General features: G+C 35.6%; 2 protein-coding genes across 2 annotated transcripts; both read left to right on the forward strand.

The window, feature by feature from the left end:
- The first annotated feature begins 2,829 nt into the window (after positions 1-2,829).
- On the forward strand, positions 2,830-12,149 carry LOC145617919 (uncharacterized). The gene is made up of 6 exons (XM_081672686.1): positions 2,830-3,186; positions 10,511-10,587; positions 10,686-10,751; positions 10,835-10,909; positions 11,014-11,088; positions 11,588-12,149. The coding sequence occupies exons 1-6, from the start codon at positions 2,865-2,867 to the stop codon at positions 11,990-11,992; spliced, it is 1,020 nt and encodes a 339-aa protein (XP_081528812.1). The 5' UTR covers positions 2,830-2,864; the 3' UTR covers positions 11,993-12,149.
- A 4,026-nt stretch (positions 12,150-16,175) lies between these two features.
- On the forward strand, positions 16,176-22,721 carry LOC145617363 (ras-related protein RABC2a-like). The gene is made up of 6 exons (XM_081672053.1): positions 16,176-16,617; positions 17,484-17,552; positions 18,156-18,221; positions 18,777-18,898; positions 19,430-19,558; positions 22,076-22,721. Exons 1-6 carry the CDS (start codon positions 16,473-16,475, stop codon positions 22,187-22,189), a joined length of 645 nt encoding a protein of 214 aa, XP_081528179.1. The 5' UTR covers positions 16,176-16,472; the 3' UTR covers positions 22,190-22,721.
- Positions 22,722-24,390: the final 1,669 nt, after the last annotated feature.

Here is a 24,390-nt window from a genome sequence, read left to right on the forward strand (position 1 = left end):
ATTTCCTACGATAAAGAGGTTTCTTCCCTAAATATAGTGTTATTTCTAGCCATCCATAACTCCCGGAGTGTGGCTATAAAGTAAATCATCCTGCTGCCGTGAATAACATTGTCGCTCATATATTGACCTTGAACAAAAGCATAATGTTATTCAAAATAAGCTTGATAGGACTTGCTTAAAACAACTAGCAATGCACACTTACTATATATAATTGCAGAGAGATATAATATTAAAATATCATCCCAAAAATAAGTTTAAATTTTTTTTTTATTTTTTTATTTTTATGAATAGCACATGGATATTTATATCCCTAAAATGTTCTTTTACATATTTACCCCAATCAATTATTTATATATATAAAAAAGTGTGCTTAATTCAATATTTAAATCCATCTTTTACTCTCTTCATTTCTTTTTGTTTTTCCTATTTGTATTTAGGCTCTAAAAAAACTTTACAAGAATTATGTAATTGTGTGATGTCTTTGTCTTAAAAAATATTTAATATTTATTAGATATTTATCTTTTTAGAACTCGATACTTTTTTTGTTCTCTCACTAAATCAAAGAAGGTCTACTAAAATCTCGTACATTGCACAACTACATAACATGTAACCCTTTTATCGCCTATATACCAATAGTTATAGTAAATTATCATGCAAAAAGGCATTGGACATAAAGAACACCTGCAATGATTCTTCTCAAAGGACCTAGATTACATGGACACTTCATCCATCTACGTGTCCGTGTCGGACACCTTATCAGACCCCGACACTCATGGGACACACGACGATACATCTCGGACCGTATCATACTATTATATGGGTTGTTCAAATTTTTTTTTTAAAATGAGAAAAGTTAAGTAAAATATAAGATAAGAAATTGTTAAATACTGTAGGTGCATTCTAAATAGCTCATTGTTAATGTGATACAATATGATCTAATGAGATCACGAAATGACAAATATGTGGTCAATTTTATTTTTTTTTTTAATAAATACTCCGTATATATTATTATATTATAGGAAATTTTTACTTTTGCTACCAGCAAAGTACATGCATTTCACTTTTGCTACCGGAGAAAAATTTTATTTTATTTTGCTACCATACAAAAGCAAGTTTGTTAAAAATTACTACTACTTAACGGAATCCTTTAGTTTATTCATAATAATAAAATAAAAATTAAAAAAAAATAACCAACTACCCTTAAAAACAGTCAGCCCATCCTGTTAGCCACCCTCCCCACTCCCCCTTCCAGCGGCCGGCGCCGGCGACCCTATCCCACTTCCTTTCCCCCACAAACGCAGCCAACCCCTTCCCTTTTCCCCTTCGTTCTTGCTGCCCCACCCCAACCAACACACCAAATAAGCTACTTCTTCTTCGAGGGACAAGATTGCCGCTTCCACGACGAATAGGACTTCGTCTTCACCGGAAAATAGGGGGTGCAACTTCGCCAATGAAGGTGACAGTCTCTGGAGTTGTCGAAATCCGACGAATAGCGGTGGTTTCGGGGCTCCGGAATTTCGATCACGGATGAAGGTTAACCCATTTTTTAAATTTTTGGGGGAAATATGATTGTTTTCGGTGTGGTGGATGGGGTCGGGGCAGCAAGAAGGTGAAAAGGGAGGGGGCTGGCTGCGTTGGTGGAGGAAAGGGAGTCGGATGAGGTCGCCAGTGTCGGCCGCCGGTAGAAGGGAGGGGGCAGGGTCGCTAACGGAAGAGGATGGGCTGGTTTTAACTTTTAAGGGTGGCTCCTTTTTTTTTTTTACAAAAAAATTTTAATTTTATTTTTTTTGTTGGCTTAGGGGGAGGCAGTTAGGGTGGCTAAGGAGGGAGGGGTGGCCTGAAGGTGATAGTGAGGGTGGCCGGATCTCACTAACTGAAAATGTTAAGTGGTAATAATTTTTAACAAACTTGCTTTTGTATGGTAGCAAATAAAATACTACCTCCTTTACATATTATTTGCAACGATTAGACATTTTTCCTCTTTACTTTATGTCAAATCGTTGCAAATAATATGTAACGGAGGTAGTAAAAATTTTCTCCGGTAGTAAAAGTGAAATGCGTATGTTTTGCTAGTAGCAAAAGTGAAAATTTCCTATATTATACGAGTATGAATTTTAAATCTTAAAAAATGGGTGATAATAACAATGTTAGTTTTAAAAAGTCTTTTAAAAAAATTATCGATTGCAGATTTAAGCCCCGTTCTCTTCACCTTATTTTTGCTGAACTGAAATTATTTTTACTGAAATAAAATTATATTTGCTGAACTTAAATTAATTTTACTGAACTGAAATTATTTTTGCTGAACTGAAATTATTTTTACTGATTTTCTATTATAATTATTCTTTAAAAAACTAAATTTTACTGAACAGAACTTATTTTTAATGAACCGAACTTATTTTTACTAAACTGACATTATTTTTACTTAATGTTATTTATTTAAGGTGAAAACAACAGGGTCTTAGACCCTGTTTGATTCACCTTAATTTTGCTAAACTGAAATTCTTTTTACTGAACTAAACTTAATTTTACTGAACTGAAATTATTTTTACTGAACTTAAATTTTTTTTACTGAACTGAAATTATTTTTACTGATTTTCTATTATAATCCTTCTTTAAGAAAACTGAATTTTACTGAACTGAACTTATTTTTACTGAACTGAAATTATTTTACTGAACTGAAATTAAGTTCAATTCGGTAAAAATAAGTTCAGTTCAGTAAAAATAATTTCAGTTCAGCAAAATTAAGGTGAATCAAATAGGGCCAAAGGCTATTCAGTCGTTATCACCTTAAAACTGACTAAAAAAGAGTTTATTAGTTAGGAAAATTAGGATTACTCTTGAAGAAGCGAAGGAAGAGAAAAAAGATGGACAGAGAGTGGGGATCGAAGCCAGGAAGCGGTGGCGCCGCCACTGCACAAAATGAAGCCATCGACCGTCGCGAACGTCTCCGTCGTCTCGCCCTGGAAACCATCGATCTCGCCAAAGACCCTTATTTCATGCGCAATCATCTTGGCAGTTATGAGTGTAAGCTGTGTTTGACATTGCACAACAATGAGGGTAACTACTTGGCTCATACCCAAGGAAAGCGCCATCAGACTAATTTGGCTAAGAGAGCTGCTCGTGAGGCTAAGGAGGCTCCTGCTCAACCTCAGCCGAATAAACGCAAAGTTAATCTTCGTAAAAGTGGTTCGTTTCGTTCTTTTAATCTTTTCGTTTTTTTCTAATTTCTGTAATTTTCCCTAATTGTTTGTGTGATTAATTTTTGAAGATTGTTAGATATGTTTTTTGTGATGATTTAGTTGTTGTTTAAGCTATAATAATGGAAGATTGGTGATGTTTGGTGAATTGGGTAATTGTTAATTTTATTTAATTTTTGGGTTTTGAGGCTAGGTTTGAAGTTCAGCTTGAGTACCTTATAAAGGGATTTTCTTTGATGATTTTTGTTGATGAGAAAAGTTTGTGTTTAGGAGTATGTTTTTGGGTTCGAGGAGTGTTTTTTTAGGGTTTTTGGCCTTTATTTTTGTTGATGCTTAAGAGAAAACTTTGCTTGAACCTCATTGAAGGAAGGGAAAGGGTTTATGTTGGGGAGGTGAGGGGAGAGTTTTCGAGGGTTTTAGTTCCGGTTGATTCTCGAAGTGATTGGGTTCACTCTTTGGTTGATGCATTTTCACATTTGTCAGGCAGCATGGGGGATTTGAATTTCTTGAGTATAATTATGGTAACAGCATTACTAGCGACAGAGTATTATTTATGTGTGGGGCGTTCCCTACTGAGCGACGCGCTGCACTTCCCAGACCCGGGTGCAGTGATAAGTATGTAAGGGTTGCTAGGTCGTCGCCCAGAAGCGACGCGCCATATTGCCCAATTGTGGTGTCAAATAATCAAGGACTTGGAGTTGGGATCAGGAGGGAGCGTGGGAGAAAAGAATTTAGTTTGCGGATTGGTTCTTGGAATGTGGGGTCTCTTACGGGAAAATCAGCAGAATTGGTAGAAGTAATGAAAAGACGACGCGTGAACATCATGTGCCTCCAAGAGACAAGATGGACAGGAGAAGGAGCTCGAGGCTTGGTTTTGGGGTATAAGGTATGGTATGTTGGGCAAGAAACGAGCCACAGAACAAGGAATGGTGGAGCTAGGAACGGAGTTGGTGTGGTTCTCGATGAGAGGTTGGCAAAAGAGGTGATCGAGGTCTATCGGAAGAACGATAGGTTGATAAGGCTGAAGTTGCTATGTGGCAAGGAGATTGTGAATGTTATCAGTGCTTATGCTCCCCAAGTGGGTTTAGATGCAGAAGAGAAACGACAATTTTGGGAGGACCTAGACGAGGTGGTGCAGGGTGTCCACCACTCAGAGAAGTTATATATTGGAGGGGATCTAAATGGGCACGTTGGGGCGAGCCGAGATGGCTATGAGAGTGTCCATGGAGGCTTTGGGTATGGGCAGAGGGACGCCGGTGGTGAAGCTATTATGGATTTTGCCCAATCATATGATTTAATTTTGGCTAATACTTGGTTTAAGAAGAGGGATTCACACTTGATAACTTTTCGGAATGGAGCAAATGCAACTCAAATAGACTTCCTGCTCACAAGGAGCATAGATAGACAAAGTTGCATAAACTGTAAGGTTATCCCAGGGGAGAGTGTGGTCACCCAACACCGGCTATTGGTAATGACTATTCGTCTGAAAGAGAAGGCGAAGAAAAAAGTTAGACAAGAAGAACCAAGGATAAGATGGTGGACCCTAAGGGATGCAAAAGCTAAGGTTTTTACAGAAAAGGTAATTGAAGAAGCGGATTGGGATGGAGAGGTGGATCCGGACATGACCTGGTTACGAATGAAGAACTGTTTCCTAAGAGTGGCCAAAGAGGTCTTAGGGGAAGTAAGGGGAAGAACTTCGGTACAGAGAGATACTTCGTGGTGGAATGAAGAGGTGAAAGCAGTAATTAAGCAAAAAAGGGAATGCTATCAAGCCTTAGGAAAATGTAGGAGTGATGAAACCTTTGCAGCGTATAAGGAGGCTAAGAGTAAGGCAAAGGCAGCTGTTCGCCAAGCAAAAGAAAAGGCATATCAGGAGGTTTATGAAAAGCTTGATTCCAAGGAGGGAGAAAGGATCATTTATAAGATGGCAAAGAGAAGACAAGAGGCAAGGAAGGATATTGGCATGGTGAAGTGTGTCAAAGATAAGAACCAAATGGTCCTAGTGCAAGAGGAGGGCATCAAGGACAGGTGGAAGGGGTACTTCGATGAATTATTTAATGGAAGTAATGGAGTTGTGATAGGAGATACCTCTATGAGTGATGAAGAAATCAACATGGAGTATGTGCGAAGGATTAGGAGAGTAGAGGTGGAGATTGCACTGAGGAAGATGAAACCTAAGAAGGCGGTTGGCCCTGATGGGGTACCGATAGAGGTGTGGAGGTGTTTGGGTAAGATTGGTATTGATTGGTTAACAAACCTTTTCAACAAGATATGGACGGCTACAAGGATCCCACAAGATTGGAGGAAGAGCACCTTGGTCCCGGTTTATAAAAACAAAGGAGACGCTCAAGATTGTTCTAACTATCGAGGAATTAAGCTTATGAGCCATACTATGAAGTTGTGGGAAAGGGTGATTGAACAAAGGTTGAGGGCATGCACAAGCATTTCAGATAACCAATTTGGTTTTATGCCTGGGAGATCTACTATGGACGCAATCCATTTGATAAGACAAATGATGGAGTTTTATAGGGTAAAGAAGAAAGATCTTCATATGGTCTTTATTGATTTAGAGAAGGCATATGACAAGGTGCCAAGAGAGATACTTTGGTGGGCAATGTTGAAGAAAGGTATCCCACGAAGGTATGTAGACCTAGTTAAGGATATGTATCGGGATGTGTCAACAAATGTGAGGACATGCGGAGGGTTGACAAAAGATTTCCCTATTACAATCGGATTGCATCAAGGGTCTGCATTAAGCCCTTTTCTTTTTGCAACGGTTCTAGACGAATTAACTAGACCAATTCAAGATGAGGTTCCATGGTGTATGCTGTTCGCAGATGATATCGTTTTGGTGGATGAGACTAAGGATGGGGTTAATGTCAAGTTGGAGCAATGGAGGCAAAGGTTGGAATCTAGAGGGTTTAAGCTAAGTCGGAGTAAGACTGAATATTTGGTATGTCGTTTTGGCACTCAGAGGGGGACAAGCAATGAAGTGGTGAGTTTGGATGGAAAGGATTTGACCATGAGTGAATGTTTTAAGTACCTAGGGTCGATCATCCAGAAGAATGGTGACATTGATCAAGACGTGACCCACAGGATTAAGTCAGGGTGGCTTAAATGGAGAGCGGCCACGGGAGTGCTATGCGACCGCAGCATTCCCTTAAAGTTGAAGGGAAAATTCTACAGGACTGCCATAAGACCAGTGTTGCTCTATGGTACAGAATGTTGGGCTTCTAAGAAAGAGCATATTAAAAAGATGGAGGTTACGGAAATGCGCATGTTAAGGTGGATGTGTGGAAACACTTTAAGAGATAGAATCAGAAATGAGGTTATTCGCAAGAAAGTAGGTGTGGCGGGCATTGTAGATAAATTAAGGGAAAATCGTCTGCGTTGGTTTGGACATGTAAGACGGAGACCCGAGGGTGCACCGGTGCGAAGAGTGGAAGAGTGGGACCATGGAGGGATTAAACGAGGAAGAGGGAGACCAAAGATGACTTGGTTGGAAGGAGTGAGGAAGGATATGAAGTGCATGGATTTACGTGAGGATGAAGTTTTGGATCGTAAGGGATGGAGGAGAAAGATTTATGTTGATGACTACACGGAATAATCAAATTTGGTTCATGTTAGCCGACCCCACTTTTGGGATTAAGGCTTTGATTGATTGATTGATTGATTGATTGATTGCTCTAACTTGCCAATGTTGGTTTCATAGACGTGTCTTACGATTGGACAAGGATAAGGGTATGGATTCCATACCCGACACTTACCTTAGTCACCCTACAATTGGACATTTGACGAGTTCATCATATACTGTAAGGCCCAAGACGAGATTGATGGCAAAGAAGTAGCATAGAAGAGTGCAATCAATTTATATGAAATAGACCTACTATTCAGGGAATGATAGAGGTCCAGGGTTGTGTTGGAATTTTATATTCATGTATCTAAACAGATTTAGTAAAAAAAAATTAAGTCGGCGTCATATTAAGTTAATTACTGGGTTTTGGGGTCCCAAACTCATAATATTATCAGCTCCATGTTTCAATATTTTATAAGAAACTGTATTGCTTTTAATATCCTTTTAGATATTATCCCACTGCAGTAGTACTTGCTTTCTTGCTGAAAAGAACACCTGTGCTGTGTCCCAAGCAATATCTTGAGGAAGCTTTGTCTACTTGACTGCTCAGATATGTACTTGGAAATTCATATCCATGTCTTAAGCAACATATGTTTTCATGATATATGGGTGGTCCTTTTTCAACCCTATCTGTTCATTTTATCTTCAGTAATTAGTACCCAAACCCATGTTTGTAGTCTCTCAACGCTTTATCGCCTATAATCCTTAAGCCTCGCTTGAAATTCTAGGAAAAGTAATCCCTAGCTATTCTCTTCATGGTGGTGGTCTAATTGGGGAAATTAATTTGGCCAAAGGGGCAAAGATGCGTAGTAGGAATACCTTTTTGAAAAGTTTATTAAGGAAACGGAGAGAGAGAGAGTACCAAGCAGAGAAAAGCAGACCAATTAGACTTAAAGGTCAAAGACTTGATATGTGAGAAAAGAGGAAGGTGCCATAGGAAGAGGAGAGAGAGAGAGAGTACCAAGCAGAGAAGAGTAGACTAATTAGACTAAAGGTCAAAGACTTGATATGTGAGAAAAGAGGAAGGTGCCATAGGGGCAGAAAGTACCAAGCAGAGAAAAGTAGACCAATTAGACTAAAGATTTAGTAGCAGGTCGGATTTGGATCTGACCAAGACAAGCGGTGTAAGCGTGTACGTGTAGGGTCTGGGTTTGAACCGACTATTTTTCATGGACTCGGACTAGGAATTCCTTTTATAGGATTCAGATCGAACCAGTTTCTTCGTTACAGGTCGAATTTGAATTTAATTGCCGTCCCTAGGGGTAAGGGTAGTTCAAGGGGTTTGACAGAAATGGGATAAAGTGAAAGTACAAAGAACTTTTTAAACGGAAAGTGTTAGGAGCTTTCAGAAACGGAAGTATTATATACGTTGGATCTTGGTAACTTTCAGAACACAAGTCATGAGATTTGGTAATGCGATGTCTGACATTGTGTGTGTGCGTGTTTTTTTTTTCTTTTTTCTTTCGTAATTAGATAACTGTTTGATATTGTTATTGCATCAACTATATGTTTCCTGCTTTATATGTGTTAACAATAGAGTAGTATCATGAGCTAGAGTTAACTGCGTCTATGTTCTGTTACTTGTAGCAACTTCTGATACTTACGCTAAAATTTTGTTGAGATGTTATCAACTTCTGATAGTTTTTACTTACTGTTTGTCTATGTTCTGTTACTTGAAGCAACTTCTGATATTTGCCAAAAATGGGTCATGGGTGGAGAACCTCGTTTTCAATAATGAAAGCATAATGTTGGCATCTTTTTTCTAGTCTGCAATTACATTATGATATACTCTTATTTTATCAATAACCAATTATGGGGAAGAACATGTATCCGAAGTAGGATCAATAAACTGGTGGCCTATGGAGATTTTGAGTGGGAAGTAGTCTAGTATTCCTGTAAATGTTACAACTTACGAGTCTTTTGTGATTTTACTCTGGACTCCTGAGCATTGTTAGTGACACCATTAATTTAATTTACAAATTTATTAACAATGGGTAAATCAAATATTGTCATACGATCTTATCCAATTTTTGGGTAGTAGATAGATAATTTTATCGGCATCATGTAGTAGCATTTAGCCGCATGAAAGAGGATTTATAAATCAGGATATGAGGTTATTGATCAAAGTCAGCCAACTGGCTTTCCTTGATATCCTTCGTTCCAGGATGGATTGGACCTTACTTCTACAGTCTTAGCTATATTTTGTTGCAAAATGATTGTCACTGTTAGAAAAATTTAAAGATATGAATGGAAAGTGGTGATAGAGATTGGTTGGGTAAAATGAGCTTATCCTGTTATATCTTGTAAACTTTTTACTTTGATTCGTATAATTGTTTATGTTGTTATCTTGAGGTCCGTCATAATTCATGTGGCTGTTTTAGTTGGAAGAATGGCCATTCGAGTTCTTGTGAAAGTACATGGTTTCTCAAGGAGAGTGCAGCCTTTCCCCTGTAACTTTTACGCTGTTGGCTGTACTGTGATGTGTGATCTTCAAATTATAGTGTCCAACTAGCTATAGTGGAAAACTTTTAACCACAGCTGTGAAGCCCAGTTCTTCCTCCGTTGGTCCATCATGTTCTCTGTTTGGAGATAATGTGCCCTTTCAAATTTAAAATTATGGTTTCTTCTGAAAGATGCTTTTGTAGAAAGGTTTTTGCTAATTTTTTCATCTCTGTTTTGAGTAGCTATATCTGAGGTTTAACGATGCTTGTAACATTGTCTATTTGTTTCACTTTTATGGGTATTATTATGTTTGGAGTCAGAAGTCAGATAATCAGATATGCATGTGCTTGTCATTCATGCTTATATATTTGTATGTGGTTCCTTTTGAAAAGATGCTTGTATTTTGTTGTCCTTATATAGTACAGTAATGGTTTGCACTATTATTTCTTATACAGTAATTGTTTGTGCTATTATTTTTTATACAGTAATTGTTTGCACTATTATTTTTTATACAGTATATTAGTTGAAATCCAAAGCAGAAAAACACCGCGTATGTTTTTATGTTAATGTTGAAGTTTGATGCCTTAATTAGCCATTTGTCTTTGGTTATTGGAAAGACCATATTAAACTTCTGCCCCTGGAAATAGCTAGCATCCTATTCGTGAAACTGAGGATTCATTTGATACAAACAAAATACCTTGTGTAGTAGTGTTTGTGTGTTCGTGCCCATCTCTCCCTCTATCCATCACCCTGTTCAAGTCATGTATGTTGAAAGTCTTATTATGACGTGACAACTTCTCAGACATCCAAAATAGTACCCATGACTTTTATATCTGGGAATTGCAATTTTACAATTTCATTTAAACTGCTATAGTGCAAAAGGACTAGGGCTGTTTAATACTGATTAAGCTTAGCATATTGGAGTTATTTTCATGCCTACTTAAAACTTGGGCAACTAATTTGTGGCCTTTGTTTCTTCAGTTATTTTGGTTGAAGTGACTGTTGAATATACATTAGCTTGTTGGTACTGATATTTATTTTAAAGCTTGTGGGCTGTTAGGATTGTTGATTTCGGTCTTCCTTTTCTTGTAGGTGAAACATAATGCGGCATCCTGCGTAACTTTATTGCTATTGTGTTTTATGTGGAACTGGTAGTGCTTAGTAGCATTCTCTTCGGTTGATTAACGGTTTTGTACCATAATGTGATTGTCTAACTTTTTCTCTCATATTCTTGCAGTCAAGATTGGCCGACCTGGGTACCGGGTAACTAAGCAATTTGATCCTGAGACAAAGCAGAGGTCTCTTCTTTTCCAGGTACTTGCTAAATGCATGCTTGCTATTTGCAGAATTTGCTTATGGACCTAGTACTCTGTTTTAATTTTAGATACTTATATCTCTCCATGTGATTGCAGATAGAGTATCCTGAGATTGAGGACAACTCAAAGCCAAGGCACCGGTTTATGTCTTCCTTTGAGCAGGTAAATTTCGATAAGTTGGAAATTTTGAACTTTACAGATTGCCCAATTAATGTTTATCTTAATGTTGTTTACTTCTTGAATAGAGGGTTGAAGCTTTTGACAAAAGATTTCAATATCTCATGTTTGCTGCAGAGCCTTACGAAATTATAGCTTTCAAGGTAAATTTTATATAACGTGTAACCTTTGTCAAACCATACAAATTATAAACTAAAACTCGTAGTGATCTTGATCTCTTATTTATATTAATTGCTTATGCATTCAGGTTCCTAGCACAGAGATCGACAAATCTACCTCCAAATTCTTCTCACATTGGGATCCCGACTCCAAGATGTTCACGGTATGTCCTAAACTCTTGCATCATACTTTTTCTCTGTTTCATATACGTTGACACATATGTTTTAGGGCTTTAGGTGCGTATGCCAATGCATAAATTCAAATATGAATATCTTTGATTAGCTATAACAAAAATAATAAAAATGTGGTTCTCCGTATGGAGTATAGACGTTGAGACGATTCTAAAAAGACCTCGTATCATGTGTTTTCTTATATACAAATCACAAAAGGAGGTCAAAAGTAAATTACTCCGTGTATGAATAGTGACTTAAGTAAAACGTGTCACCTAAAAAGAAACATAATAACTTATTAATTACGTAGTATTAATTGTTAAATTCTTTTCACTTTGATATTCTGCTTCCAAGATGTTCATGAGATCACAATGCCATTTCTTGCATTATACCGAGTATAATTGGGAAACAGTACCTCCTAACCAAAATTGCTGTGATCTCATTTCTCAAATTTATTCTGAATTTTGAGCTTATTCTTGTGCAATTTTGCAGTTGCAGTTATATTTCAAGGCGAAGCCACCAGAGGCGAGCAAACCACAACCTCCTCCAGCACCAAATGGAACTTCTGCTCCAGGGGTCCCACCAAGGCCTCTTGCCCCACCTCCACATGCTCCTCCACCTCCACCCCCGCAGGGACCTCCACCCCCACAAGGACCTCCACCCAGTGCTCCATCTGGAAATCCTCCAAGAATGCCGCCACCTCCTCCACCGCCATCAATGGGCAATGGTCCAAGGCCCTTGCCTCCTGGTGCTCCTCCAGCTCCACCACCTCCCCCAGCTGGGAGTGCAGGAATGTCAAACTTCTCGATGGGGAACCAACCGCCTCCTCCACCCCAAGGTTTCCCTGGTCAACAGATGCAAGCTCCACCACCCCCACCTCCCAACATGGGCCAGTAATTGAATCTACAGTAATTTTGGTCTGGGAATTTTGTGCTAAATTCGAAGTTGTTTTCATGATCGCCTTGTATAAGATTGTACTATTATAGGTTCGTTTTCTAATGGGATAAATATCAGTATTAACAATCTTGTGAGAAGGATGGACGATTTTTTTTTTTTCCCCGTATTACACTGCCAATTATCCTTTGTAATTGCTTGCATTTTTTCCCCTTGTTTGTCGTGTGTGTGCCGCTGTGCGCTAAACTTCGTACATCATTATGGCTCGAATGGCAAATCCACCAGAACAGTGGCTTGGCCCTTTGTTGCCATGAAAAACGTTGCAAATTCACTTATTCACGAAAGGCCAGAGAGTTTGGAAGGGGTTTACTTGGAAAATATTTTAGTTCTACACTCCCTACTACTAGGAAAGGGAAAATACAAGTTGATTTTTAATCTACTACCTCCGTTTCATATTTTTTGCAACTTTTGTCAAAAATGGATGCTACACATTATTTGCAACTAATCTTTTCTTTCCTTTTTAGGTTGTCATTTCTCTCTTTCTCTCTCCTCATCACATGCATTCTTAATTTTCTCTCTCTATCTTACACTCACAAACAAATTTTGCCTAAGAGTCCGTGCACTCTTCAAAGTTGCAAAAAATGTGAAATGGAGGTAGTATTTATTTGAAAGGATGACATATCAACATTTAAAATACTACTCCGTACTATTATCTTTTTGAAAGTTCTTTAGCCTTGCGCAAACTCTTAACAATCTTTAGCAATTAATATCTTTAATTTTCAAAAAAAAAAAAAAAATTAATATCTTTAATTTTGTATTACAAAAATTATAAAAGTTAATGGAAAATCAAAGTGAATTTTGAGACAAACTAAGGTATTGTTTGGTTGACATGGGAAATGAGTTTTCATGGAAAAAATAGTTTCCCGCCCATTTCCTAGGAATTGACCTAAGTTTGTTTGATTGATAATATAGGAACACAAATTTCCTAGGAATTGATTTCCTACGTTTTATTAGTTAGCTTGATTATTTTTTATTTAAGTTAACTAATTTAAAGAGAGAGAGAAAGAAAGTAAATTATTAGAGCCTATTCTCATTGACTGAACTCAGTTGAACTGAACTGAACTTATTAGAGCTGAACTGAACTGGACTTATTAGAGTTGAACTAAATTGGACTAAATATTTTATAAGAGAAGGAAATTAGGAGCTTAACTGAATTGAACTGAACTTATTAGAACTGAACTGAACTGAACTGATTAGAGCTGAATTGAACTGAACTGATTAGAGCTGAATTGAACTGAAAATAAACATATTAGAACAGGCCCTTAGTACTAATAATGCAAGTAGGCCCCACATTAATTGTGGTAAATGTGACTTACCATGTAGGCCCCACAATATATAAGGTGAAATTTTTAAAATAAAGTTTCGCAAGAAGATATATGATTTGTTTCTAAGTACTTGCAACATTTTTTTTCATTTACCACAATAAAGTTCTAAATAAAGTTCCCTAATTACGAACTTTAATAGAAGTTATCTATTTTGTGATACAATTCTCTACATTACTTATTTATATTTAAATTAAAAATATGCAAGAAGGTAAAATGTTATACTCCATACCCTGTAGTCGGTATGAATATTGCACAAAATTGAAGGAACAAATACAATACAAAGTCGGTATTTTGTATAATTCTACATAGTACTACAATTACGAGTAGTATTAGTATAAGAAATTATTTATATTTTTCTAGTGAGTAATGATATATGCAGCTTTTAAAATGCTTTTATTCAAGTATTAAGTTGGGAATTTATCAATAATTCACGGGTGAATAGGTGTAATTAATGTTAATTTTTTGTCTATTCTTTCTATTTTTAGCTTTTTATATGCAGTTCTTAAAGCTGTTTCCTATTCTAATTTCCAAAATAAATTTCACAATAAGTTTTTTTTTTTTTTTTTTTTTTTTTTTTTTTTTTTTTTTTGAAGGAAAAATTCACAATAAGGTTAGGACAAAAAGAATTCAAATTTTGAAAATTATTTCCAATTAATTTGTAACCACAAAGGAGGGAAAAATGAAGAAAATATCTGAAAATGTGACATCCTAAATGGGCCAATGAAGATGAAATTGACCCCATAAACAGCTTGTACTTAACTCATTAAAAATACTTAAAAATTAAGAACTGTACTTATGATGACAGCATTTTCTAACTCATTCGAACACCTGGATTATCCAAAGTGCATGCTTCACCTGCTCCTTTTTAGTCTTTCGTATGATTACTTAGCTCATTCCTCAAACCTGTCAATTGCAAAATCTTCATTATGAATTTTGGTTTAATTTTGCTTATCTTTTCATAATCTGTATTTGTTTATGTAATTAATGATGTCTGAGGCTATCTGGTACATTGTTGTGACGGAGTACATAGTACAATGCTCCATAATTTTTATCACATTAATCCTTGTTGCATATTGGTTAGGTCGGGCCAATTTCGAATGTAATTTCTTATTTTCTACTCCGTATAAACATGTTCTATTAGGTGTTTACTTTTCTATTTAGAGCCTGTTCTCATTGACTGAACTCAGCTGAACTGAACTGAACTGAACTCAGCTGAACTGAACTCAGCTGAACTGAACTGAACTGAACTGAAATGAATATTTTATAAGAGAATGAAATTAGGAGCTGAACTGAATTTCAACGTAAGAGAACAGGCCCTTACTCCATCCGTCCCCTTTTGATAGTCCCTTATGGGCATTTTTCACATGAATTAATAAACACAAATAAGAATAGTAAAAGTACATTGAAAAAGTAAATTAACATTGGGTATGCAAAAAAGTAAAGAGAGAAAGTAATAAAAGTACATGGGAAAACAAAATTTACATGGGAAATTTAAATTTGCACAAATATTGTTGCAAATTGGAGGGAATTTTGGTAAAAAATTAGTATTAATGGTTGTTGGAAAAAACAAATGGGGTGAACATTTTGGGACTAAAATTTACCCATAAGGGACTATCAAAAGGGGACGGAGGTAGTATGAAATATGTTTGCCACTTTTTAGTTTATGTGCAACCACGAAAAGACCAAAAAAAAATCACATGTTATTCAATCGAGTCAACTCTTAAAATTGAGATAAATTTAGCAGGATGAGGTAGTAGAACAGGTTTAGTTCAACTAACTATGAGTAACTTTTAGGATTGATTGTTGCCCCATTTCAATATGGTTTCACTTTATAAGAATAATGTTAAATATTGCATAGTTTTGTGATCAATATTTTTAATGTATAATCTCAATGTCATTTGATCAAATCATGTAAAAAAACATGTTGTATTATCAAACTTGAATAATCACGTAGATGTAAAGATGCAAACTGACTTATATTTCGCGTCCAAACTCGCAAACAGAGTAGCGGGCTTGTCGAACCAAAATGAGCTTCTTACGAGCTGAATTTGGGTTTTTAATTAAAATTACGTTTTAGACTTGCCTAAACCCGCCCGATTTCGGGCTGGGTTGATAATTACCTTTAATATCTAGGCATATGAAAAGCAACTTTTAAACTTGAAATTTATCACCATTCCCAAAGTCACATGACTAAATTTGACCTACCTTGAAAAAAATCAATAATACAATTTTTGATGTATCAATATTTATAGAGTTCTTGCAAGTCTTTTACAAGTAGTTAGACCCTAATACCAATTACCAAACCCAAAAAATGAATCTTTTAGAATACAACTTAATCTAAATCAACCCAATTCGATTGTCAACTTAGGGTTTGTTCTCATTGACTGAACTCAGCTGAACTAAACTGAACTGAACTGAACTGAACTGAATTGAGCTGAACGGAACTAAACTGAATATTTTATAAGAAAAGGAAATTAGGAGCTGAGCAGAATTGAGCTGAACTGAACTGAACTAAGCTGAACTGAATTTCAACGTAAGAGAACAAGCTCTTAATCAAAATTTTAGAAAAGTGAAATAAGGAAAGCTATAAGAGTAGAGTATTCCTAAACAATCCCCCCATTTTAAGCTTGGAAGTTGGAACCTAAGTAGTCGAAACGTCAAAATCAAATAAATAGTAATCCAAAAACTCCAAACGACCAAACAAAAAAAGACCCCGCCTCGAAAATAACGGGTTTTAAAATTTGCACCGTAACAATTAACTCATTAACACCAACACAATTACACAACACAACATTTCTCTTTCTTTCTTTCTTTCTTTCTTTCCCTCCTTCCTTGATCTTCCTCTGTCTCTTCCTTGTTCAGATACCACCTGCTTTTCTCCCAAACACGCCACGTCACCACACTTTCAAACTTAACAGAACTACAAAGCAAAGAATTCTCTTTCGCCGTTTTTTTTTATAAAATTTAAATAAAAGACTCTTTATATTCTGTTAGCTGATCTTTTTATTGCAATAAAAGCAACATCAGCTGCATTTCAGAAACAAAAAAACAAAAAAAGAGAGAGAAAATAAATAATAAAAATAAAAATAAAAATAAAAATGGGTTCAAGTTCGAATAATAGTGGAAGTAGTAATTATGATTTATCATTCAAAGTTTTGTTAATCGGTGATTCTGGAGTTGGCAAAAGTAGTCTGCTTGTTTCTTTCATTTCTAATTCCACTCATGATCAATCTCCTACTATTGGTAATTTCCCTTTTTTTTTTTTTTTGGATTTTGAATTTTGATTAACTTCAAACTCACCGACAATTGGAGTTTCTGAAATTATTTTTAATTTTTATTTATTTTTGTGGATCTGGAAGAAGGTTTGAATTATTGAGATGATTGCTTGTTTGTTTGTATAATTTTTCCAGATAATTTAGTCAATAAAATAGTACAATTTTCGTTAATTGTTCGTTTTCATCTTAATTTTTATATGTTTATTATTATTAGTTCATTTTATTTGAGTTGATAGTTTTACCAACTTAGGCAAATCGAAATTGAAAGCGTAACCAACTTGAAGAGGGTGGAAGTAGTTTATTTAATTTTGTTTGATTGATGAGTATAAAATATCTATGGTTGTATGATAGATACTGTATATAATTTTTTTTTAATAAGAATGAATTTCATGAATTTATGGAAATTTAATTGAAGACCAATGTTCCAGTAAATTACAACAACTACAAATTTTTATCTATTTTCCAAATTTCATGTAAGTAGTAATTATGAACTACGGATGTAAGCTTGCTTTTTTTTTTTGTGTGTAAATCGTCACTAATTCATAGGTGTAAGGTGCAACCGCGTACACATCTATTTGCAGGAGTATTATTTTAGTTCATTTTTCGAAATCAAAATAAGCTCTCTATGTAAGGATAGAATGATAGATGGTTGTGGAATTAGGTATCTTGTATTAAGTCAATTAAACTGCAATTACGTCCATTATCATAATTTTGGTAGAGGGAAAACCAGATAGGATAGAATTTAATGAGCAATGTGTCTTTCTTTTTATTGACAATTTGACATTGCCAAGATGATATGCTCGATAAGCTTGGTTTTTGTATCATTTTTTGTAGGTGTTGATTTTAAGATAAAGACGCTCACTGTTGGTGGGAAGAAGTTGAAACTTACAATATGGGATACTGGTAAGTGGTTACTAGTTGCACAATGCACTTCTTTGCTACTCCATATCTTAAGGTTCATCTGTTTTTTGTATCTCGATTATGTGGACATAAGAATGTAGTAACGAGAGAGAGATCACTTTTTTTAGACTTGCACGAATAGGTGGGCATTGGTTGTTGAAGCTTGTATAATTATATCCCCAAAAAACATATGTAATTGTCCTATATTGATACAATAAGAGAGAGTTTATTACTTTATAAGGCTAAGTGACTACTTCGGTTATAGTCCTGCAATTAAGGTGGAACCTATTTGGACTTGTTTAGTGGTCTCTTTATGATGATGGGCGCAGCCCTGACCCAAATTTGTGAAGTTGACTCTACTCTAGGCCATCTCACATCATGAAAATATGTTGATCAAAATATGAGATGAGTTTTAGTTTTAGAGTGGAAATGTGACTTTTATACATTATCTATCTATGGTCTCTAGCCACCCCTATCTTACTGTACATACATCTTAATGTTTTCTCTATGATTACTCTACGTAAAAAATTTATTGCAAATTCCAACATTGAATTATCTTCAATTTGGTAGAGCAGTGCTAATATATAGGCATTATCTACTTTGCAGCTGGTCAGGAGAGGTTCAGAACACTGACAACTTCCTACTATAGAGGTGCCCAAGGGATTATTCTTGGTATGCTCTATTTCAGAATATATCATTTTTTATAATTTAGTTTTAAAAATAATCATTTTCATAACTAGAATAATCCATTTCGGAGTGTTGTTTAGGTATTCTAAGGTAGAATTACAAAACTCTCTGTCAAGAGTTGTTTAGCAGGTGTATTATTGTATTAGATTTTAGGGAATTGATAATAGGAATTCTACTTTCTGCTCTCCTCTCTTTACATCACTCATTTTTGAGTTTTTCATAAATCAAATTTATGCAAGTGTTAATACTGTATTCAGAACATGCAATTAGATTTATGTCTGATCTTATGTCTACTTATCAATATGTTGCTATAACAAGCATGGAAAAGCTACAAAGCTGAATAGCATATACTCCATCAGTGTGTTTGCACTTTGCAGTCAGTGCGAAGAATCAATTAACCATTAAATCTAGCATCACCCATTCATGAGCATTGCTTGACAAAACCATTTCTTACTGCTGGCTGATTTTTATGTAGAATAGTTTCATGTCCTCCTTTTGACTTTTTCCCGTTTCAATGTCTTTACTTTTTTGTCATTTTAGTGTACGATGTCACAAGAAGAGAAACTTTTACCAACTTGTCTGATGTTTGGGCTAAAGAGGTTGAGCTTTACTCCACCAATCAAGATTGTGTCAAGATGCTCGTGGGAAATAAAGTTGATAAGGTATATCCTGTTTATCCACACTTCTATGCAATCTTGAAAAATATCTGTTCTTTGTATTATTAGGGCTTGTACTGCAACATCTACAAACCGTACATTAGATATTACTAAGTGTTTAGGTAACTATATTGATCTCTCCTAGCCAAGACTCTATTTTCCGATGAATCTTGTTTAAGTGTCTTTTTATGCTGACTTAGCTGTCTCCTATTCTGTACTGGAGGCTTGTGTAGTAGTTGATATCGTTGTTGATTTGTTTTTCATCAGCATCATAAGTTATGTGGCATTGAGGGTGATCTTTAGGACGACTTTAAATTAACAATTCAAAGGAAGACTTCTGAATTTGATATTATCCATCCTTTTTGAAAAGCAGACAAAATGGTTTTATAAATCAAATCCATTTATTTACTAAAAGTAGAGTTTTTCTTGCCCCAAAATGGTTTTATTTTCTGATATATTATATTGGAATATTGTGCTTGTTAGATATTGTGCTTGTTAGATATTAGAACTCACTGTTCTCGCTGATTTTTATTTTAGGATTCGGAAAGAGCTGTGACTAGGGAAGAAGGGATAGCACTTGCACAACAGTTAGGAAGTCTATTTCTTGAATGCAGCGCTAAAACTCGAGAAAATGTGGAACAGTGCTTTGAAGAGCTTGCTTTAAAGGTAATATATTTTCTCTAACCTTAAGAGTGTTTCTGTTTTTAAGTGCCGTAGTGTAGGTCTTTTGGACTTGAATGTGTGTCTCAAAACATTGATAGTTCATGCTTAAAATTCATATATATCATGAATATAAGATGGCCTACTGTCTTTCTAGTAATTGTACAATTGCTGGTGGTTCCACTTACATTTGATATTCCATGGTTACAGATCAAGCTTGGAAATTTTAGTGCTCTAAAGTCAGGAATTGATCATGTTTAGTGTTTGTTTGGTTGGATACATGCACTTACATATATCCTATTAAGTTTCTCTTAGGAAGTTTAGTGCTTTAGGTTAGGAATTGATCATGTTTACTGTTTTTTAGTTAGGTACATGTACACCCTAGAAAGTTGCACTTTTCACGGGAGGTGATTAATAGTTGGATGGTCTGCTTAATTGGGCATGTGGGAGGAGGAGGAGGAGGAGGAGGAGGAGGAGGAGGAGGAGGAGGAGGAGGAGGAGGAGGAGGAGGAGGAAGGGAGGGTGGGGGTAGGGGACTTGCAAAGCAACTTCGCACATTTCTAGAGTAACTTTTTGAGAAGTTCAAATCCCCGCATTCCAGCTTAGCTTATATCTCTGTTATTTAGTATAACAAGTCTCAAATAGAAAGGTATGTAGAGAAATTAAAAATTGTTGAGTGGATAGAGACTTGTAAAAATAGAAACTAGCTCAAGATCTAGCTTGTATAAACTATTTTAACTTTCCCACTCACTCTTCTAGCATACATCAACCCTAAGCCTTGCCCATAATGGCACAGGACCTTGGAACAATTGTGCATCCACATACTCTTCCAATCCTTTGCATAAAACTACCGTATAAATGCACATAAAACCTTGACTTAACGTTATTGTTAATAGTTTGTCACTTCAAAATGCAATTAATGCCCCAAATAACCTCATGTGATTGTGTATCAATGTTAGTATTCAAGTCACAGCTCCACCAAAATGGTCACTTGAAATCTGTCTGTCAATGGTAGGGTAGAGGAATTTAGCTTTGTGTTAAAATTATGATGTACAGAAACTGAATAAGGGTTGGCATTTGAAGTTGTAATTACATTTAAACTTAATCAAGGTGTGCATGGAAAAAAACCATACAAAACTGGTATTAGGGGCTTATTTGTAAAGTTCATAGTGGCTGCTAAAGTATTTCTATAATTTTGGCTACTTAGCTCTGTTATCTCTCCTTTATTTGTCCCTGAAAAAAAGGGGTGATGCTCAAGGTATGCTTAGATTAAAAATATGTCTGTCTTACTCTTCCATAACATAATAATTGTAACATTGTAATTACAAGATACACTAGAAGTTCTTCTAGTTTAAAATCTTACGATTTAATTTGAAGAAATTTTTTAAATTTATTACTAATTCATAATTATATATAAAAAATAGTCATGCAGAGTTGACTGTTTTAAGTTGTATTAGTAAAATCTTGAATCTTAGATTCATGTATGTCACACGATTCGATTTACAATTCCACCCGATTTTACATATTTTTCTTAACTAGCGAAATCCTTACAAACTTAAAACATGTCTGTGTAGGTATTTATAAATATATATTGTCAGCTATTGGTTGCTGAATGGGTAAATAACTATTATCTATCAATAATTAGGTTTCAAACTCATAATTTCAATATTTTAATTAAATTTAGATTAGATTTGACGTCTTGATTATGCATGTTGGTAGAATCTTACAATTCTACGATTTGATTTTACAATTCGATTCTAATAGCCCCTTCTGATTCAAAGTAGAATCTCGGTTTTTATAACTTTGCTTTGAAGAATATCAATTTTGTATAAAATTTACTATTAACATGTAATTATAAGATTTTAATGATCAAAGACTTATATTGGCAAACATGCATAGTTGACATATAGAGGCAGAGTGTTATATACACAGAAGAAATACAATGATTAGGGGCATGAGTCAACATGTCAAAGCAGAGGGTATGAATTAATTTATATATTCTAATTCTCTTTCCATATTTGGTAAGTTTAGATACTTTATTGGCTGAAGCTTAAACTAAGCATTTTACAAAACTTACCGTGATTGTATTCATGGTGCGTACATAATTCTTGCTAATTTTAGTTCATTCTGTGTTGTAAATACAATGTCAGTTTTCCGTTAAAATTTTACATGAAAAGTTGATTGGACGCTTAGCCCTCATATAGCAGTAATGTCGGCAACATGCTCTAGTCAAATGATTTGGGTATTAATAGTGCTACTTCTACTAAATAACTCAAGACCTTGTAATATATGGAGGGGGAATGGTTGGGGAGAGTAGCTAAGGAAGGAGAAGGCAAGGGATGAGCTTTGGACAGCATTTTCAACCCAAATTATGCAGCATTCAAAAAGTTTGATTTGTTAGATGGATCTCTATTTGTCCTGAACATATTCTAACCAGCATGAAGTATGTATTAACAAATCTACATGTAATTAGTATGAAACTGTAGGAATCAGGATAAATTTGACACTGCTGACTATTTACAGATTATGGAAGTTCCAAGTCTCTTGGAAGAAGGGTCAAATGTGGGAAAAAGGAATGTATTGAAACAGAAGCAAGATCAAAGAGCGTCTCCTCCAGGTGGTGGTTGTTGCGCTTGAACAGCCACTGTGACTCTATATACTTCAAAAAGGAGTCATGTACCGCAGTTGCAACTTCATTATTGGTAGAAGTTTTAACATGTTGCGGTCAAATTATGTACATGATAATTCTTTTTTTCACTTTTCTGCTGTTTTGTGTGTTTCATTATGCTGTTTAGCTGTGTATCGTCATTCATAGGAATTAGAGCTTCTACAAGTTTGTGTATAATAATAGTAGACTTTCTTAGGTGTGGCTTCTCTTATTTACTTGGATTCGTCCCTTCGCTTGCTTCGTGAGCTTGTATGTATACGTCAACGAAAAGTTTATATATCGTTGATAATTTAAGAGTTAATCATGCTATAATATCCATGAAGGGGTAGGTTGAAGTCAGTTAGGATTGATCCTTAAACAAGAGCAACTACTTTCACACAATCTGAAGATTTGAGCGCACTCCTTCCTCAAGAGCACAACCTTTGCCTACCGACTCTTTAGAGGAATGTGGTGTTTCTCTTCTCTTGTTCAGTGCTATTGACTTATAATGTTCTTTTCAGCCATATGTTTCAATGTTTTCTAATTTCATTTCTTTGATTAATAATTTAATATAAAACTAGTTTTATGCTCATACCATGACTCGAATAGTTGATTGATTTTTAAAATTAACTATCTTGGCTGAATGTCGTATTTTAACGTACTTCGTCTATTTTTAATGTTGGTCCTATTTATTTTTTGGGATTTAACGTACTTTGTCTAATGCAGTATTGTAACTAATACTCCATCCATTCTTATTTTATTGACACAATTTTAACTTTGTACACTATTCACATAGCTTACTTTGACTTCATGTGTGATTTAGCACTAGAAAATATACAATTGTGTGGGCTCTTGTTAGATTTGTTGCATCATCTTTTTTCTATATATCAAATGTTTATTATTTTTGCTGATGCGTAATTAAAGGGTTTTACATTTTAAAGTATGTGGTAGCAACATGCTAAATAAAATGTGTTAGCTAATATGGAATGGAGAATATATAATTTAAGTTCAAATTAACATTTAAGTTCAGTTCAACACTAACACACCATTAAAAAATTTTGTCTCTCTAGTTTTCTAGAGCATCTCTCTCTAAACCTTTCCTAGGTGCTGTTTTTTCGAAACCTTTTGATTTCCTTTAGTCTTCTTCTAAATTCCTCCTCCTCTTCTAAAACTTTCTTTCTGTTTGTATCATGAACCACGACATTTCTGTCTTTATTAATCCTAGGAAAATGGGACCTGTTTTTAGACCAACTAAGGAAGAAGAGTTGAAAGCCTTGAATGATAAGAGTATCTTGGTAGTAGGGAAATTCAAGGATTGGAGGGGCAGTACTTTCTCAGAAGAGGAGATACAAAGCTGGATTTACTCCTCCTGGAGATTTAGAGGCTTGATAATTGTGGAAAAAGTTGATAACCTTTTCCCCTTAAAGTTTACTAGGGAGGATGACTGCAATGCACTACTTAGGTATGGACATGGTAACTATAAAGGTGCATTAATCATTTTCAAAAAATGTTACATTGGTCATGCTCTACGTTCAATGAACTTTGATGGTGCCTATTTATGGGTGCGAGTTGAGGGATTGCCGGTACATTACAGCAATGTATCCATTGCGAGTAGGGTTCTTGCTAGGATAGGGCGTGTGCTCTGCTTTGACAGTGATTCACTTCGACCTCTAGTACGAGAAGCGTTCAGAGCGAAGGTTTGGCTAAGCCTGAATCGGCCTTTAATCCCAGGTTTCTATTTTGAGTTTGAGCAAGGAAGTTTTGAATGGGTGGACATCAGGTACGAAGGAGTTTTTGTGTTGTGTAGAACGTGTGAGAGAATAGGACACAAAGAAAAGTACTGTAGACTAAGCCCCCAGAATAGAAGCAGGGAGTTGCAGGCGGCAATGTACGCGGCGTGTGATAGCTCGGGGGAAATCAGGGTAGACCCAACATACTTGCCTCTGTACACGAATAAAATCATGGGCCTGAAACGTGTAGAACGAAATAGAACCTCTAGACTCAATTTAATTGAGATCAGCAACTCCAGAGAGAGCAAAGGCGACAGTGAATCTGAGATGGATTGGTCACCGGAAAGTCCAATACAAGAAGAGGCGGATGATCAAGAGGATGCAGAGCAGACAGGGGAGGATGAAGATGATGATGAAAGCAGCTCAAGCTCATCAAATATGAAGAATAAAGAAGGAGATGA

This window comes from Chenopodium album, chromosome 26, assembly GCF_948465745.1.
Source record: "Chenopodium album chromosome 26, dcCheAlbu1.1, whole genome shotgun sequence".
NCBI classification, from domain to species: Eukaryota; Viridiplantae; Streptophyta; class Magnoliopsida; order Caryophyllales; family Amaranthaceae; genus Chenopodium; species Chenopodium album.